General features: G+C 41.1%; 1 protein-coding gene across 3 annotated transcripts in view; it reads left to right on the forward strand.

Moving 5' to 3' along the window:
* The window catches only part of mthl1 (methuselah-like 1), a 268,410-nt gene that overhangs the window by 241,248 nt on the left and 8,132 nt on the right, over positions 1–19,030 (forward strand). For 2 of the 3 annotated variants that reach the window (XM_065238525.1, XM_065238533.1), the window contains exons 6-7: positions 3,253–3,391; positions 3,855–4,056. In XM_065238525.1, the coding sequence (XP_065094597.1) occupies positions 3,253–3,391; positions 3,855–4,056 (341 nt within the window). The remainder of the gene's footprint in view (positions 1–3,252; positions 3,392–3,854; positions 4,057–19,030) is intronic. The other variant, XM_065238537.1, reaches the window with a different exon arrangement.

Raw genomic sequence — 19,030 nt, forward strand, 5'->3', positions numbered from 1 at the left:
TGATGTAAGAGAATAAAAATTAGCTATTACAAATCCAACCGTTGAAGAATAAAAATCTTTCAAAGTCAATAAAGTGTTGTGTGAAGTACGAGAGGAAGTTTTGTTAATCCTTGGATATCTTGAGTGCCTACTCCACCGATTTTGCTGTTCCAATTTTGGCGACTAGTGTCTGTGCCCTAAAAACATGAATATTTCAGAATTCAGAAGCTCTACCTCTACCTACATATCGAGTTATAGAATCAAAGTAACACTACATATTCTAAATCGATTGAAGAGCGTTTTAGTTGAATAATTGTATACCTTTTACGTTGTTTGTTCTTTTAATTACACTACTATTGTATCACTTTCACTCTCACTTTCACTTTTACTTTCACTTTCACTTATTCAAAGTGAAAGTGATACAATAGTAGTATAATTAAAAGGAAAAACAACGTAAAAGGTAAACACTACATAGATAATCACCCAAAGGAGGCATTGATTTGTTGAAATATCGACTTATAGTACGATACATGGGAAAATGCAGAGACCGCAGAATCCATCGAGTTATAGAATATGGAGTGGTTTAGAGTTGACTGTATTTCAAAAGCTCTGACTTTTGACGTAGGATTACGTCTTTTGGCATCATATTGGGGGTGCAATTTCAAAAAACCCAAATTGACCGCATTGCGAAAAGTTGTTAGGTTTTGACCACATATAACTCTGTCAATAGCGGATGGATTTTAATTCTTAACAAACCAATCGATTAGAAATTTAGCTACGAATCTGCTAAATTGAACACTTTATTAAATTTCAATAGGTCACTACTAAAAATTACACAACTGTCCAACTATTGCAATAGTTATCAAAATTATCATCGATTGCCTGCAAACAGCGCATTCTCTAACACAGATTTCAAAATCGAATTAGATCCTGTCTCCCTGAACGGTGCTTATTCAATCACCGTGTGTGGTGGTGTTCGGTCGGTCGTCAGCAACAGCAGTGCTTTCGGCGCGTGGCGTTGAACATTGTACAAAACGAAAGCAGTGAACTGCAGCCCACATGAGCGTCCATTCACCGAAGCAGGAGGAGAAAGCCTCACCGCTACTGATCGGGATCCATCTTCGTGTGTCGCTGTGGGCCATCTATGCCAAGCGCGTCATTCTCGTTCTAAACAACATACAGCTCGCCAGCCTCATCCGTGTTGAACACCCTAATAGCTCAGCATTACTCAACCATCTCGACAAAACGGTCCTTTTCAGGACGACCATAAATTATTGTGGTTTAAGAGTTAATTTGCATTGAACGTTCGCTCGCCTTGCTGCCAGCAACATCACTCCCAAAAAAATTTAATAATTACCGAATACCACATGAACATGTCAAATAACCAGAAACATTTCGTAAGGCAAAAATACCTCGAATTTATATGATTGATCGCGATTGGAAAAATTTTAGCAAGAAATTCCTCCAATCGATTTCCGCATTTTTATTATCTATTGAATAAATCAAAAGTTTGGAGAACGAAAATGCGTAATTTTGACATCAGAAAATGAGACGTTTCCGTGACGGGAAAAGTTGTTTCCCTAACACAGTCGCCGAATATTGATTTCAAGCACTGAGCATGCCAGACCGTACCTATCTTTATGCCTTTTGTTGCAAATTTTAAAACCCTCCTATTAAGAGTGTTATGCCAAACAAAATCTTGCCGAATTCTCTTAATAGAAGAGGCTTAAAATTTACATCAAAAAGCATAAACGAAGGTACCGTCCGGTAGGCTCAGATTCTGTGATTGATGTGTTTTCCTTGATACATTTTTCATTTCCGCACCGCTATCATCTCCAAGAACATCGAGGACAAATTTCCACAGCATTGTTCTAAACTGGCTTCCAAGCTTCCAACCCATCGATCCTTTTCAGGACCACAAATGACTGATAAAAGAGTTAACTTAAGAGTAAGAGCTTGTATCCAAGATATACCGTCCAGGATTGGCTTGTACTACATAGACACCTAACTAACAGAACTCTCAAATTGCTTCCAAATTTCAACCTATCAAACTTTTTTCTCTGATAACGAGATAAGAAATCAATTTAATATATACTTTACTTTTGCTGTGACATCAAAACTACCTTTCGTAATCCTACGTCAAATCTACGGTCGTGTCTTGGATACAACCTCTTCCTTCTTTTTTTCTTTCCAAAACCGTTTGAAAATCTAAAATTGGTTGAGAAATTATTGAATAACTCTTGATAGCATGCGATCAGTAATTCAAAATTGGTTTTCAACAATAACTTTAAATTATGAGGGCTTTAAAAAAAAATCAAATCGACTGGACTAACAATCTAAAATAGGTCATTTGAAAATTTGAATATTTTTTTTTTATTTGTAACACTGTGTAATTGACCGTATCAACAAACAATCAAGCCTATTTTTAATTAAAATGCCAGTTCTACCACACTTTCTAGCTTTCTATCCAACAATAGCATTAATTAACACCACACAAAAAATTAAGCTCACTTAAACTTTCACCACATTCCCGGTAATTCCCTTCAATAGTGACGACAAAACCTCATTCCACAAGTACCCGTATGACCCAAAAACCCACTGACTCACAAAACTGTCCACCACGGCTTACCGCTCCCCGTTCGGAACTAAGCAAGAAAAAGCAAATAGGTCGAGGTCAGGAAACGAGCCCAAATTGCCTTGGCTCTCATCACCATCATCACAGCTTGACGGACTGTCGCCCGAACATATCCAATAGAGGCTTCCCACTTTAGTTCCGCAAGAAATGGTGGGCACCGTGGACAAATACGATGAGTAGTTAGGTACCTACGTGGGTACGATCAAAAAGGTTAATGAAGACGCTGCTCTTCTTGAATGGCTCTGTGTGTGCAAGCAAAAACGACTCGGGTGTTTGACCAACACTTCACCTACCGAGCGACAAGATCAGATAAATAGTAGAGATTGAAAGTAATTGCTTTGTTTTTTTTTTGCTTCCAGTAGTTGGGTACGTAGATGGGCACCTACTTCATTCTGTCTTTTGCTCAATTTCGTTAATTTGCCGGCTGGTTGAGAGTCCGTCGTAATTAATGCTCATTGTTCTGTTGATCATGTCCGTTCAGTCCGGGGGTAACTAGCAAACTATCATCGCCTGAAATCAAAAGGTTGAGGCTGAGGCGTTGGTTTTGACCTTTTCTATTCATCAACGTTAATATTATATGTACACTTCAGCGTATCATAAATTGATGATTGTTTTGCCCTTTACTTTTGTTTATCCAGGTGATTTGGAGATACTGACCTACTTCTTCGGACCGGTGGGCATTCTGCTGTGCATCAATCTTCTGCTATTTGCATCCACCGCTCGGCAGTTGACCTGTGGTCTCTGGAAGCGAGACGATGTCAAATCGACCACGGAACGGTAAGTGAACTTTTGAGGATTTTGCAATGTTGATTTATACACATTACCAGATGCACGTTTTATTCCATTACTTTGGCATGATATGCTCAAATATAGCAACGCAATTTTTATTTGAATAGTAATAGTAATACACTGCAGCATATTTTGCACTTTTGAACCCAATCCTAACCTATGTAGTCCTAACCTGAACCTTCCTAGCCTGCTTCCTTCCTAACGCCGATTCCCATCGAATCCATCTTTTTCACACCCGTCACACTCATCCCGCATGTTGGCATGTGCTTTGCTACTAATGCTGTTCTGTTTTCTGTTGCCTTCTTCTTTTCTTCCTTTTTTATGTTATGTTCCTCCCGATAACGTGTAACCCAACTTGTGGATTATGAACCCCACAACGTGTGATCAACTTGCAACTGCAACCAACAACAACTCCAACGTCACACGCACACACACACATCCTCTCTACTAGCCGCGGTCTGGTTTCTTCTCCCTCTTACAGTGCTGCCCTGGGTCGTGTCTGCATGAAGCTGGTGGTCGTCATGGGTGTCACCTGGGTCGCCGACGTGGCTTCCTGGGTTTTCGGTGGACCGGACTACATCTGGATGGTGACGGATCTGATCAACGCACTGCAGGGGGTGTTCATCTTCATCGTAGTCGGCTGTCAACCGCAGGTGAGTGTCATTTCTTCCTACGTGAACCATTTTTAAAATTACCGTATTTTTGACTATTTCGTAGTCCGAAGCTAAAAAACTCCAGTTGCTTCGTTTCGAAGGGCACCAGGTGGCGAAAACAAGCCTAAAGAAGCTGTATTTTGCTATCAAGTAACTTTATCTTCCTTCTACTTAATCGTTCAACCTAGCACTCAATTGGAAACGATCGTAATATCAAATTTAAACACCATTAAAATAACTTTATCTAACCCGAAGTTAAAAAAACACACACTCATTTGGGTCATATTCAATAACCGACCAACTACTGCTATATTCCCCAAATAGTGATGACAATTTTCCAACCAACTTGCAGAACCGGAAAACAGAACTAGTTCTGCCAAATCCCCAAACGGCTCCCCCGGGACACATAATAATTAACTGTTGCGGCTCGGCTGCCAGCCGTCCCCATCTGACTCTTATTTTCCCATTCCGAACGTTTTCACGCTCAAATCCCAATTTTCTCTGTATGAATATTTTTCGTCCTTATGCCTCGGTTTTTCCTTCAACCCGGCGGAGGAAAGGATGCAAAACACTCTTATCTTTCTCTGCAACAACCATATAAACTAGTGTGCAAATTTATTTTCGCCCCCATCCCGCGTTCGCTGGATGGCTTTTTTTTTCGGATGGGACCTAAATGGAACCCTTATTAGAGAGCAGCAACCGCAAAATCTCATTTAGTCAGGTTCCATTGGGGATCGTATTTTTTGCGGGTGATTTTTTTTTTCCCATGGCATTAAAAGGGTTGAAGAGGTGCTGACCAAGGGATTGTCGTTTTACATATTGCTCTGTTTGCAGCACCCTACGGAGGATAATATTGTTGGAACCGTGAAATTGCTCTTGCTGTAGGTAAACTGTTGCACGGGATTTCGACACGTGGGTTGGGGAATTTTTTGGATGAACTTAGTTACTAACAGTCACGTTAAGCATTGATAAAGTGCCTTTTGCAGGAACCCGAAGCTGTGTGGTTGGGAAAAGCTCCATTTTGAAGAGGATTACACAGCAAAATATATTTGAACAGGTCAAACGAAATTCTTTAGAATGCACCAAAATAGATAAGTAATAAAAGACATCAAATGGAAATCATGCAATTATCTCAACTGAATTTACATTAATGTGCTCAATTCTATCTTATTGCAAAAAGTTTGTTACCCAAATTGATGTAAATTTTTCAAAGTTACAACCTTATGAAAAGTTTAGACTAACAAATAATAAGAGAAGGTCCAATGAGTATTAGGGTGGGTCATTATGATATTTTTTTTCAGTATCATGTTTTGGTTCCATTTGGGGTCCAAAACAACTGTACAAAATTTGGAGACGATTGGTTGTAGCTCGGCTTTCCATATTGCGTTTGACATTTGCATGGAAAGTAGTATCGGAAAACCTACTTTTTTGCACTTTCATTCCTAGGGGACCACACATTTGCTTGAACCATGCTGTTGGCACAGCACTAGGCGCAGAGTTATTTTCACGGTTCTTTTAGCAATTCGTTTATTTGAAAATGCTTTAAAGCTAAAATATAAATTTGTTTCAACTGATTATCTCTAATGATATTTATCGAATGTTTACTCACAATTCAGTGACTCTACTCTTAGATTCAACGCCTACTTAGCCTGTGATAACTGCACTCTTTCTTAGTCACTTTATCTAGAATAAGTTGGTTTTAATATCTTAGTATTAAGCTAGGCAATAAGGTTTTAGATTTACTCACAGATCGTAGCGTAGCAGTAAGTTTTAGTGTTAATCCAATATAAACAATGCATGAATGACTAACCTAAAAAAATTAATGTTTATGTCACTTTAAGTATTTAGTAGGAAATATTAATTTTAATAATTATTTAACTTACGCAATGTTAAATTCAGCACTTCAACTATTATTAGGATAGGCTAACACTTTAATTTAAGTTTCAATTCACACTAATCTTAACTTTTTAAATAGCATAGAATAATTCTGCTGACTGCCTGCATACAATCACAGTTTTTTCTCTCTTCTACTTTCCATGACATTCTGTCTTATCATCAATCATACCACAGTAGTTATCATTAGTCAAATCTGATCCAGCATCCCTACGGTAGATTCTTCCATGCCGCTAACGGTCGTAACGTCTCCCGCAACATTCCCCTCCCCGTAATGCTGCTCTGGTTCAGCAGGATTACCTATTGGGAGTACGTTGAGCACAGCAAGCTTTGCCACGGGACGACGTAGAACTCCTGTAGTAGTCTGAACATCTGCCTGCCGGATGCGACCATCTTTCCCCGGCATGACCTTTACAACCTTTCCTCTTGTCCATCGATTCCGGATTGCTTCATCGACGATGAACACAACATCTCCCTCCTGTATGGGCTTCACTTCCTGGTGCCATTTGGTACGCATTGTTAGTACCGGGAGATATTCCCTGATCCACCTTGACCAGAATTGATCCAGAAGATAACGACAAAGATTCCATCCATTTCGCAGTGCCTCACCTTCTGTAGTTGTCGCTTTCTCCGTCTGTTTGACCCCATTTGAGCTGAGGAGGATGAAATGATTCGGAGTCAATGCCTCTTGGTCCGACGTTTCCAGAGGCATATACGTCAACGGCCTAGAGTTGACCATTGATTCAGCTTCGCACAGCACCGTCTGGAATACTTCTTCCGATGGTGCCCGGGAATGGTTGATAGATTCCATAGCAACTTTGACTGCTCGTACCATCCTCTCCCATGCACCACCCATGTGTGAGGATGATGGTGGGATGAAGAACCATCGTGTGTTGGTATTAGTGAAGGTCTCCGACAGTTCACGGTTCATTGCAGCAACTTGACCAGCCAGCTCTCGGCTGGCACCAACGAAGTTTGTTCCATGGTCTGTGTAAATTTCCGCCGGCGCTCCACGGCGTGCAATGAATCGCCGCAACGCTAGCTTGCAAGATTCGGTTGACATTGACGCTGTTACTTCCAAATGCACAGCCCTTATCACCAGGCACGTAAAGAGTGCTACCCAGCGTTTGACCTGGCTTCGGCCAATCTTGATGATGTACGGCCCGAAATAGTCAATTCCAACCAACGAAAATGGCCGGACGAACGGCGTCACCCGTGCTTGAGGAAGAGGTGCCATCCTAGGCACTTCTGGAATGGCTTTGTAGACTACGCACCACTGACAACGCTTTGCCACTGTGCGCACCACTGTTCGAAGTGCTGAAATATGGAATCGCTGCCGAATTTCATTGACTACAGTTTCACCGTTATGATGACCGAACTTTCTGTGATACCAGTCTACCAGGAGCTCGGTTACACGATGATTTTTCGGCAGAATTACAGGGAATTTTGCTTCGTAAGGAGCCAGAGGAGAAGCTTCTATGCGCCCTGCCACGCGTATCACGCTGAACTCGTCAAGGAACGGCGATAACTTCCTTATTGGACTACTGTTTTCTAACCGTAGCACTCGACTCCCCTTAGATTTCTTTGATTTTTTCACCACTTCTAACTCTTCGGCATATACATCTGCTTGTGCAAGCCGCCACAGTGCCCGCTCAGCGCGAATAAAATCCTCTTGCTTCAGTTCGCGTCTGATCTGCATAGCTCCTTGCTTCTTAACTTCCACGTACCGATCAACAAACGAATACACGTAGGCAATTGCTCGAAGCATGCGCTCCCACTTTGAAAATCGTTCAGGCTCGATGCATGTCCGAGTTACCTCCGCCCGATGCACGTGAACAGCACGTAGTTCTTCTTCGGTTTCGATTGATTGAACCTGCTGCTCTGGCCACTCATCCTCCTTTTGGTAGAGGAATACCGGCCCGGTGAACCAGCGACTGTCCGGATACAAAGTGGGACCTTTTCCCCATTTGGTGGCTTCGTCCGCCACATTCTGTTTTGTGTGTACCCATCGCCATTCTTCAATCGTTGTTTCTTCCAGAATTTCTCCAACACGAACCGCTACATACTGGCGATACTTCCGAGCATCTGATCTGATCCACGAAAGAACTGTTTTGGAGTCACTCCAGAAAAATCTGCGATATGTAGAAAGCGAATGGTACTCAGCAACGGATTTTGCTATTCGACTTCCGATGACCGCTGCTTGGAGCTCTAACCGAGGAATAGAGAGTGGCTTCAATGGAGCCACCTTGGCTTTTGATGCTATCAAAGCACATCGTGGCTGACCTCGATCCATCATTCGAAAATATGCAACGCAAGCGAAAGCAGATTCACTCGCATCCACAAACACATGAAGCTGCAGTGATCGGAAGCTATCCGGATCATATCCGGGGAAATAGCACCGTGGAATTTGAACTTCGTGTAGCTTGGTGAATTGATTGATGCACCTTCCCCAGTTCCTTTGTATTTCTGTTGGAATAGCTTCGTCCCATCCGACTTGAGATCTCCAGAGGTCTTGGATAATCATCTTACCATGCATGAGCAGGTTGGATATTAATCCAAGTGGATCAAAAACGCTCATCACGAATCGCAGGATACCTCGCTTCGTCAGGTCGGCTTCTGAAGTTCCTGAGTGTTCGAGATCTTGTGGTAGTTTTACGGAATATACAAATACGTCTTCACTCGGTAGCCAAGCCATTCCTAGAACCCGTTCTACTTTACTGGCTTTGTCGGCGGTGAAGTCTTTCCTCAGGTCTGTTGCATCTTCTCCCAGCATTCGCAGCACATCCACCGAATTAGACCGCCAGTTTCGCAGCTCAAAACTGGCTTTTGCTTGTACCATCCGTACCTCCAAAGCCAGTTTCCCCATTTCTTCCTCCGTATCTCGGTTATCCAAATAGTCATCCACATAGTGGTTTTCTACTATGGCAGCCGCTGCTTCGGGAAATTTATGCTTCCACTCCATTGCGTTAGTATTCTTCACGAAGTTGGCCGAACAGGGGGAACAGGTGGCCCCAAAGATCGCCACGACCATCACGAACACTTCAGGTTTCAATGATGGATCCTTTCTGAAGAGGAAACGTAGAAATTGTAGATCTTCCTTCCGTATCTTCATTTGGTGGAACATTTCACGGATGTCACCTGCGACTGCCACCTGTCGCTGTCGAAAACGGCATAATACCGCTATTAATGACGTCAGAAGATCCGGTCCCTTTAACAACACGTCGTTGAGGGACAATCCGTGTACTTTGGCGGCTGCATCCCAAATGATATGCACTTTGCCGGGCTTACGTGGACTCGTGACCACTCCTAGTGGTAGATACCAAATGCGTTTTGAATCACTTTCTTCCAACTCCTTAGGTGTTGCTTTATGAGCGTAACCTTTGGCCTGGTACTCGGAAATCTGTTTTTCCAAGCTCGCTTGCAGATCCGGATGGGCCCGTAGCTTCCGTTCGAGGCAGATCAAACGACGTTCTGCCATAGCGTAGCTGGATGGGAGCTCTACTTCGTCGTACCGCCATAACAACCCAGTTTCGAAATGACCATCGGCACGCTTAACCGTCGTCCGTTCAAGAATCTCCTTCGCTCGTCTATCTTCTTCTGCTTCAGGTCCACACGTCACAGATACTCCAAGGTTTACGGTAGCGAAGTAACCTTTGACAAGGTCGTGTAAACTATCTTCTTCCGAATTCTCGCAGATGTGAAAAGTTGGAGAGAAAGAATCTGCCTTCGACTCTCCGATACTACCGGAAACAGTCCATCCTAACCTGGTTTTTGCTGCCACTGGTCCATTGCACCTTCCTTCTCGTTTCTTAAGAGGTACGGAAAGCTTTAGGTTGTCTAGCCCAATAAGGATTGTTGGAACGGCCTGTTCATAACTTTTCACCGGCAGTCCGGACAAATACGGGTACAGGTGGGATAATTCTTCGTATTTTAGGGTTTGTACGGGAAGATCCAATCTACGTACGGTGCGTACATTCTTCAAAGCAAATCTGTTGTTGCTTTCTTCACCTGCAATCTGCAGGTTCACTTGACGAGAATCTGCTTCTCTTCGAGTAACTTTCGCTGTCCAGGTCAAACATAATGGCTGCAATTCACCATCAAGCTCTAACAGATCTGCCATCTCCTTATCGATCAGTGTCAATGATGAACCTTCATCGAGGAAGGCGAAAGTGGGTACTTGAACATCCTTTCCGTATAACATTACAGGAACTATACGGAAAATCGTGGTGCTTTGCAGTTGACGGTGAATGGAAACAACAGCATTTGATTTTGTCCGTACTCCAGCGCTTTCCGAAGATACCGGTTTACCTGCAGTCGATTGACGCGGATGAAGAATAGAATGGTGTTGCACAGCGCACCCGTCGATTCCACAGACCCGTGTTGATTTGCATGACCACCTTCCGTGCGGTACCAGACAGTTACTACAAAGTTGATATTGCTCTACTGCTTTCCAACGATCTCCGAGTGACAAGGACTTGAACTTGTAACAGTCCCTGATCCGGTGCTTCACGCTCTGGCAAATGTAGCATGGTCTGACCAGACTGTCCGGCTTCTTCCCTTGTTGCTCAAACTTACGTGACTCTTCAGGCGCATGCGCATTAACGAACACCTTTTCCTTTCTCTGCCGTTCGTTTCGACTTATGCCAGCTCCATCGGAGTCGGTGAAGTGCGCTACATCGCTAGCAGCTGAAGTAATGGCACTCATGTAATCGCAAAACGTGCCCAAGTCCACAGTTCCAGCACGCTTTTTGAACATTGCCCAGTCTAACCGAATATGTGGCGGCAACTTGTCCACCAACTCCTGCAGGAGTGTTGGATTGGTAAGATGGGCCTGTTGGTTGGCTGCCTGGAGATGACCAACTAAGTTCTGGACGACAAGACCAAAATTGACTAATGTTTCAAGTCGTTCAGCTTTCGGAGTGGGGACACTGCGAACCTTAATGAGTAGCGATTGAACCAGCCGCTCTGGGCTCCCGAACAATGTTTCCAAGGTTTCCATAACCTTCGGGACCGACGATGGAAGCAAAAGGTTACTCCTAACAGCTTCGAGGGCTCTACCCTTAAGGCACCTCTGCAGTCTCATTAAATTCTCAGTCTCTGAATAACCGCACATAGTAGTGGAGTTTCTATAGCTGCAAATGAAAAGTGGCCATTCTTCTGGACTACCGGAGAAAACTGGCAGCTCTTTTGGCACCACTTGCCTAGCGGACAATTGCTGTTGGAATTGCCCCCACATCGCTTGCTGGTTTTGCAACTGCAACAGCATTTGTTGTTGCTCGGGGTACGACGACCTCGGTTCGGGTGGATGCGGTAGTGGTGGTGTGTACGGTATCTGTTCCTGCTGCACTGATGGTGGTGGTAATTGATTGCCCAACGGTGACCTTGGTATCGGTGGCATGTGTGTTGGTAGGAACAATGGATAGTCCGATGATGATAGCGGTGCTGGTGGTGGATTTATTTCATATTGCTCTGGTATCGATGGTAGTGGCTCTTGCAACAAGGTCGGCACTATTGTTTGAGGGACGGGTAGTTGTTGTGTCTGCTTCGACGACGGCACTCTCCGTAATTCTGGATCAGACAATGTAGGCTGCTCAATGCGTGACTGTGGAAACAATCGCTGCCGATACTCTTTTGTTGGTAGAAACGAGATAGGTACTTGCACAGATGGTGGATTTGGCAGTAGTGGTTTTGAGAACAGCGAGTTTGGAATAATCGGTCGTGGGACCAGCTTTGTCAGTATAGGCAGCTGTACAGGCTGTGTAAGCACCGGTGGTTTTGGTACGGTTACCTGTGGAATCAATTCAACAGAACGTATGGGGGTAGACGATGTAACTGGTGCTTTAGTACCGGGTATCGAATACTCAATCGCAGGGTTCGTTGTTGAATTTCTGGTACCAACGTCCACAGGAATTGTCGGTATTTTGGGGATAGTGCCCGTAAACTTTGCTAGAATTCCAGTGGGTAGAGAACTCGCATTTCCCACTCCAGCTCTGTTACTAATTTCCACAACTTGTTCAGGAACTGGGGCACCTCCAGTAGCTTCATCGACTTCCTGTACCTCAACGTTATCAGGAACTGTGTTGCTTTCCGCATCTACATCTACTTCCTCGATCCATTCCTGAACCTTGCTGATTCGGCTCATCCTGCTACGTCGACTCCTAACACTGTGGGCTTCATCATCTTCTACCTCAGCGATAAGCAGAGCATATTTCTCATCAAGATATCTTTTATCAAGCTCAGCTTTCGCTGCTAACGTTTTCTCCTGAAGAAGTTGTTCCTGCTCTTGTTGCTCCAAAATCAATTTCTCTTGCGCCTTTTTTTCCTCTTCTAGACGCATCAGCTGTAATTTAATCCGCGTCGATCGAGAAGTGCTACTGGTTCGCTCGGATATCGAAGCACTACTGAAGGTCGTCGTTAAGATACAGTCTTCGCATGTCCACTTACGGTTTTCGAAAATTTCAGCCTGCTCCACACACGTACGATGATACCATCGATGGCACCGATTGCAAGCTATCATCTCTGCTACGTGGTTGGGACTTTTGCATTTTACGCAAACGCACTGATTTTTCTCTGCATTAGCTATCGCTGCTGCCCGTCTAGTAAAAGGCATCATGGAAACGTTCTCTGTACGACCTCTGTGATCTAATGAATCCTCTTCTTCAAGTAGCACAACTTCATCGAGTTGAATTCTTTAAAGTATGTTGGCACAGCACTAGGCGCAGAGTTATTTTCACGGTTCTTTTAGCAATTCGTTTATTTGAAAATGCTTTAAAGCTAAAATATAAATTTGTTTCAACTGATTATCTCTAATGATATTTATCGAATGTTTACTCACAATTCAGTGACTCTACTCTTAGATTCAACGCCTACTTAGCCTGTGATAACTGCACTCTTTCTTAGTCACTTTATCTAGAATAAGTTGGTTTTAATATCTTAGTATTAAGCTAGGCAATAAGGTTTTAGATTTACTCACAGATCGTAGCGTAGCAGTAAGTTTTAGTGTTAATCCAATATAAACAATGCATGAATGACTAACCTAAAAAAATTAATGTTTATGTCACTTTAAGTATTTAGTAGGAAATATTAATTTTAATAATTATTTAACTTACGCAATGTTAAATTCAGCACTTCAACTATTATTAGGATAGGCTAACACTTTAATTTAAGTTTCAATTCACACTAATCTTAACTTTTTAAATAGCATAGAATAATTCTGCTGACTGCCTGCATACAATCACAGTTTTTTCTCTCTTCTACTTTCCATGACATTCTGTCTTATCATCAATCATACCACAGTAGTTATCATTAGTCAAATCTGATCCAGCATCCCTACGGTAGATTCTTCCATGCCGCTAACGGTCGTAACGTCTCCCGCAACACATGCAATTAACCATATAAAAGTATAGACCAGTTAGTTGGGTAACAATTTTCACAATGTAAACACTTTACTCATTTCATTTATACAGCCTCAAGCTGTATTCAATTCTTATACGATATGAGGCAACCTTTACTCAAGCTCTATACAAGCAAATCTGGCGAACTTAGTCAGCTACTTATGGCTGTTGGGACGATTGTGACTAGATATTATTGCATATCCATATTTACGCTTCTATACAGTTGTTATTCCAGGGCTGGTAGCGAGTCACTTTTTAGTGACTTGGTCACTTTTTTCAAGCCAGTCACTAAAAAGTCTCTTTTTTTTAAGCCAAGTCGCTAAAGTCACTTTTTGTTGTAATAAGTAACTATTTTAAACTTTTTTAATGGTGAATTTATTTCAAAATAGATCATTCTTCTGAATAGGCCTACATTTTGTTCTATTTTTTGAACAATTCGAAGTTGACGACCTTGTTTTTTTTTACGTTAATCGTTCTTCTCTATCTCAGGGCTGGTAGAAGGTCACTTTTAGTGACCTGGTCACTATTTTGAAGTCAGTCACTAAAAAGTCACTTTTTGCACCAAAAAGTCACTAAAGTCACTATTTCCTTAAAAATAGTCACTAAAGTCACTTTTTAACTACTTAAATAAAGTGAAATTTAAAAATATCAACAAAATATTGAAATTGAGTACTTGGCAATAAGAAAGTCTACACAGTAGTTTTAACAAAATATACATATCTGTTAAAAAATTGAAAATTTTAACCAGGGTGACCGGTGAACCGCAAAACTTTAGAGCACCAGGAAAACTATTGGGAAATGCCTTAAATTTCGATTAAAAATTGGGTAAAATATACCACCTTTCCCTGAAAATTCAATTTATATTAAAAATCGGGGAAAATATACCTCCATTCCCAGAAAACAAATTGTAAACCTTGGAAACTTTCCAAATGTATTGTGATAGATTTTCAAAAGTCTTTCAATGATGATTAAGAACATTAACCCTCCGTTACTCGCGCTGTTGTACTTTGTACAACACTTATGAGTTTTCCATTGCCATTTTGCAGCCGAGCTACCAATCGATCTAAAACCAACGAGTATTCCTCAAATAACTTGTTTTGATCTAAACAAGCTAAACTTTGATTACAGTAAACACCTAAAAAATGCGAATAATAGGGAAAATGTTAATGGAAACCGCGTAAAATGTGACCATACTACGTGGGATTTGACTGAATTGATTACAACATAGAATATATCGAGATCTTGACCAGATAGAAAGTTACTGTCTCGAACAAAGTTGTTCAGGAGATCATAGCCTTGTTGCTTTCGCTCGGGTACTACGTGGGATTTGACTGAATTGATTACAACATAGAATATATCGAGATCCTGACCAGATAGAAAGTTACTGTCTCGAACAAAGTTGTTCAGGAGATCATAGCCTATTGCGTGGTGCTCAAAAGTTCAGAATTTGCTCACTACGCGACGCGAGTATACACGTGAAATTCTCATATAAAATATCTCTAGTTCCCAACCAGATAGAAAGGTACTGTCTTCGGCAGTTTTTCAGGAGATCAAGGCCTTTTCGCAGGTGGACAGAGTTTTCTCACTTCGCGAAAATGTGAAATTCTCGCATTTCTAGATCCAGATAGAAAGTAAATGAATTCGGCATAGTTTTTCAGGAAGTCAAGATCTTTTTGTTGGGGGACAATAGTTCAGAATTTTCTTTAGTATATACGTGCCTTTCTCGCATATTCGGCTCGAGATCATCAGCTAGAAAGTAGCTGTCTTCGGCAAAGTTGTTAGAGGGTCAAGACTTTTTAGCTGGTAGACAGTAGTTAAGAATTTTCTCACCACGTGGCAAGTTTTTCGCTGAAATCCAGCAAAATAAAATACCGTGCTGCTCGGTGGTGCCCATCTCGGCAAAAAATCTAAGTGTGTAGGTACATCCAAAGTCATAAAGAAAAGGCCTGATAATATGAAATTATCATCTCTTTCATTATACCGCTGTTCTTACGCTGCTGGGAGTGTGACTTCGAATTTATGGTTACATACACCTTATCCTAAATCTAAACGAGAAGAATCTACTCGGTTCGTCTAAAATGTGTAATGTAATTTAAAATGTATAAAATATATACACACAAATTAGCCAGTCGAGCCATAGGACTATTTCAGTCGTGAGATTGTTTTACTCAGTTGTCTGGAGAAATTTCCAAAAGCGTAGTTCACTCAGCGCTGAGTAACCTACACTCCCGATCATAAGCTTAAATACACCCCCAAAATACATGTAAATGTGTTTTGTTCAAAGTTCTCTCAGTTTACGTCCAATTTTTGATCTTCTTAGGTTATTTGAATGGTATGAATGGTATAGCATAAGGGTTCTACTACTACTTTTAATTTCAAATTTTTTTTTTCAACTCAATTCTGAGAAAATCAATCATGATTCTTCAGAGTAAATTTTGAAAAATAGTGAAACTTTGGGTGAACCTTTGGTATACAAAATTTGAGCATTATATTGAGCAATTTGCCTCTTCATATTTCCATTCAAATTCTTTCAAATGTTCTAAAAAGAACGAAAATTGGACGTAAAATGACAAAGATATGAACATAACACATTTGCATGTTTTTTGGGGGTGTCCTCAAACTTATGATCTGGGGTGTACGGTTTTAAATATTTCATCATTCAACTGAGCAAAAGTGTCTCACTCTCTGAGTTAGTCTCGTTGTCTGTGCACACGTAAATACAGGGATTTTTTTTGCTCTAGACCCCATCGATAAGACATTTTGAAACTAACCTAAAATGAAAGGGAGACTCTAAACATTCATTTGGTGGATGTTTCAGCGATATTGATCTTTTGAGATAATGTTTTCCATCTGAGATACGTGTTACCACTTATTTATCAGAGGTATACAAGTGGAACGACTCACCCCAATTTATGTATCCACAAATCTGCATGAAAATCTTCACCAGTAAAAGAAATCCATAATATATTTGTCTTATCCCACTTAGGCTGACGTAAATTGTATTTTTATTTTATGATATTTGATATGCGAGAATTGCCCGCCAAGTTTGAAGAAATTTCTGAACTACTTTTCATCAGCCAAAAGATCTTAATCTCCTTAACAGCTTTGCCAAAAACAGTAAATTTCTAGCTGTTCAGGATCTAGAGATATTATATATGCGAAGATTTCACGTATATCCTAGCGCCGCGTAGTGAGACAATTCTGTACTGTCGACCAACGAAAAAGTTTTGATCTCCTGGACAACTTTGCCGATGACAGTTTAGCAGGTCTCGAAATATATCTAATGCCAGAATTGCACATGTATACAGAATCTCGAGATATTTTACATGCGAGAATTTCGCGTGTAATCGCCACGTAGTGTGAACATTCTGAACTATTGTGAACCAAGCAATAGGCATTGACCTCATGTACAACTTTTTCGACGACAGTAATTTTTTACCTCTTCAAGATCTCGAGCTATAGCATACGCGAGAATTGTACACGTTTACTAGCGCCACATGGAGAGAGAATTCTGGGCTACTGTCCACTATCCAAAAAGTCTTGACCCCCTGAACAAGTTTGCCCAAAACAGTAACTTTCTATCTGCTCAGGATCTCGAGCTATTGTTTATGCTAGAATTGCATGTGTGTACTAGCCTCGCGTAGTGAGAAAATTCTGTACAACTATCCACCAACGAAAAGATCTTGTCTTCCTGGACAACTTTGCCAAAGACATTTACTCTCTGTCTGGTCAGGATGTATCACATACAAGAACTTAACATGTATACGAGCACTACCTAGTGAGAAGATTCTGAACAACTGTTCACCAGCAAAAAGGCTATGATCTCCTGAACAGCTTTGCCGAGGACAGTAACTTTCTATCTGGTCAGGATCTCGAGATATAAAATATGAGAATTTCACGTGTACACTAGCGCCGCGTAGTGAGAAAAATTTGAACTACTGTCTATATGCAAAAAGGCCTTGACCTCCTGAACAACAATGCCGAAGACAGTGCCTTTAACTATCTGGTTGGGAACTCGAGCTATTGTATATGCAAAAATTGAACGTATATACTAGCACCACGTAGTGAGAATTTTCTGAACTACTCTCCACCAGCAAAAAGGTTATGATCTCTAGAACAACTTTGCCGAAGACAGTAATTTTTTATCTGGTCAGGATCTCGAGATTTTCCATGTTGTAACCAATTAAGTAAAATCCCTCGTAGTACCGACACCGTTTACGCGGTTTCCATTCACGTTTTCTCTATATCCGCATTGTTTGGGGGTTAGCTGTGATAAAAGTTTAGCTTGTTTAGTTTAAGACAAGTTTGTTAAGGAGTACCCGTTGGTTTCATATCGATTGGTAGCTCGGCTGCAAAATGGCAATGGAAAACTGACACTGTTGTACAAAGTACAACGCGCGAGTACTCGTGTTACAAAAGTTGGCGCGAGTTCCAAAGTAAATTTTAAGAGTACTTTAAAGGATTCTAGGATTGACACCAAGATATATCAGAGAAGAATACCAAAGTACAGACTACGAAAGTCTAATGTAAAATTAAGTGCTCTGAGGACCGATTTCTTCATCTCCGCTTAAATTTTAAGCCAGGTTTACCTATATAGTTAAACTTGGCTTAACACATACGAGCGTCGCTTTTGATTAATGTTTAAATTATTAGAGACGCAAAATTCAGCTCCGACACAATTTTGCAAATAATTCCAATATAATTGAGAGTGCATTTTAACGAGAGTTCTGAGAAGAATTATATGATGACTGGATGAGGATTCTAATAAGAATTTTAATAGGAATTCGAAATTAGTTCTGAAATTTTTCTTAAAGAACTCTGATGAAAATTCAATGAACTCCAAAGATGGTCTCTGCGGATCGTTCTAAAAGAATTCTGGGTGATTTCTGACGATACTTCCAAGAGAATTCTAAAGAGTTCTAAATAAATTCCGAGAAAATGGATTCGAATTTAGAGGGTTCAATCTCAAAGAAATTTTGAGAAGAGTTTCAAAGTTATTCTGTCATGGATTTTTGTTTTGAGAATTCTGAGGAAATAGTATGGGAATTCTAAGGAGAATGAATGCAGGGGAAAAGTCTAAGATTATTCTACGCAGAAATTTATTAAATTTCTGAGGTTAATTGCATGGAAATTCTAAGGAGCATTCAAATAAATTCAAAATAGATTTATGGAAGGAGCCCTTCAGGGAGTTCCTAGAAGAATCAACAAAAAATCGTTGAAGATGCTAATTTCAAATAACAGACTAAAGTGGTAATTTTTATACGATAGATGAGGAGATGAAAGTATAGAGTTGATAGTTCCGTCAGAGTGCGGCAGTGTAAAAATTGTATATACAAAGTAAAAATCGTGCAAAGCACAATTTTGAGGAAGGCACGAATCGGGTAGTTGTTTACGTCAGATGGGCGACTTGAGTGTGAAACAATCGATAGAACTGTTTCCGCACATCGGAGGTACATATGAGCAAATCCGTGATCATCCCTTTTGCCAGTGGTGGCAGGGGGAAATACCCCTCACCATGCCTCATTAACGGATGAGCTTGGTAAAGAAGATGCTCTACTCGATTCGTACATTCCTCAAAATTGTCCTTTGTTCGCTTTCTACTTTCAATATACAAATTTCACACTGCCTTACTATAACGGAACTATCAACTCTTTACTTTCATCTCCTCATCTATCGTATAAAATGTC

The sequence above is a fragment of the Ochlerotatus camptorhynchus genome, unplaced genomic scaffold (genome assembly GCF_037179485.1).
Source record: "Ochlerotatus camptorhynchus isolate MF236.1 unplaced genomic scaffold, CSIRO-AGI_Acam_v1.1 ptg000045l, whole genome shotgun sequence".
Lineage (NCBI taxonomy): Eukaryota > Metazoa > Arthropoda > Insecta > Diptera > Culicidae > Ochlerotatus > Ochlerotatus camptorhynchus.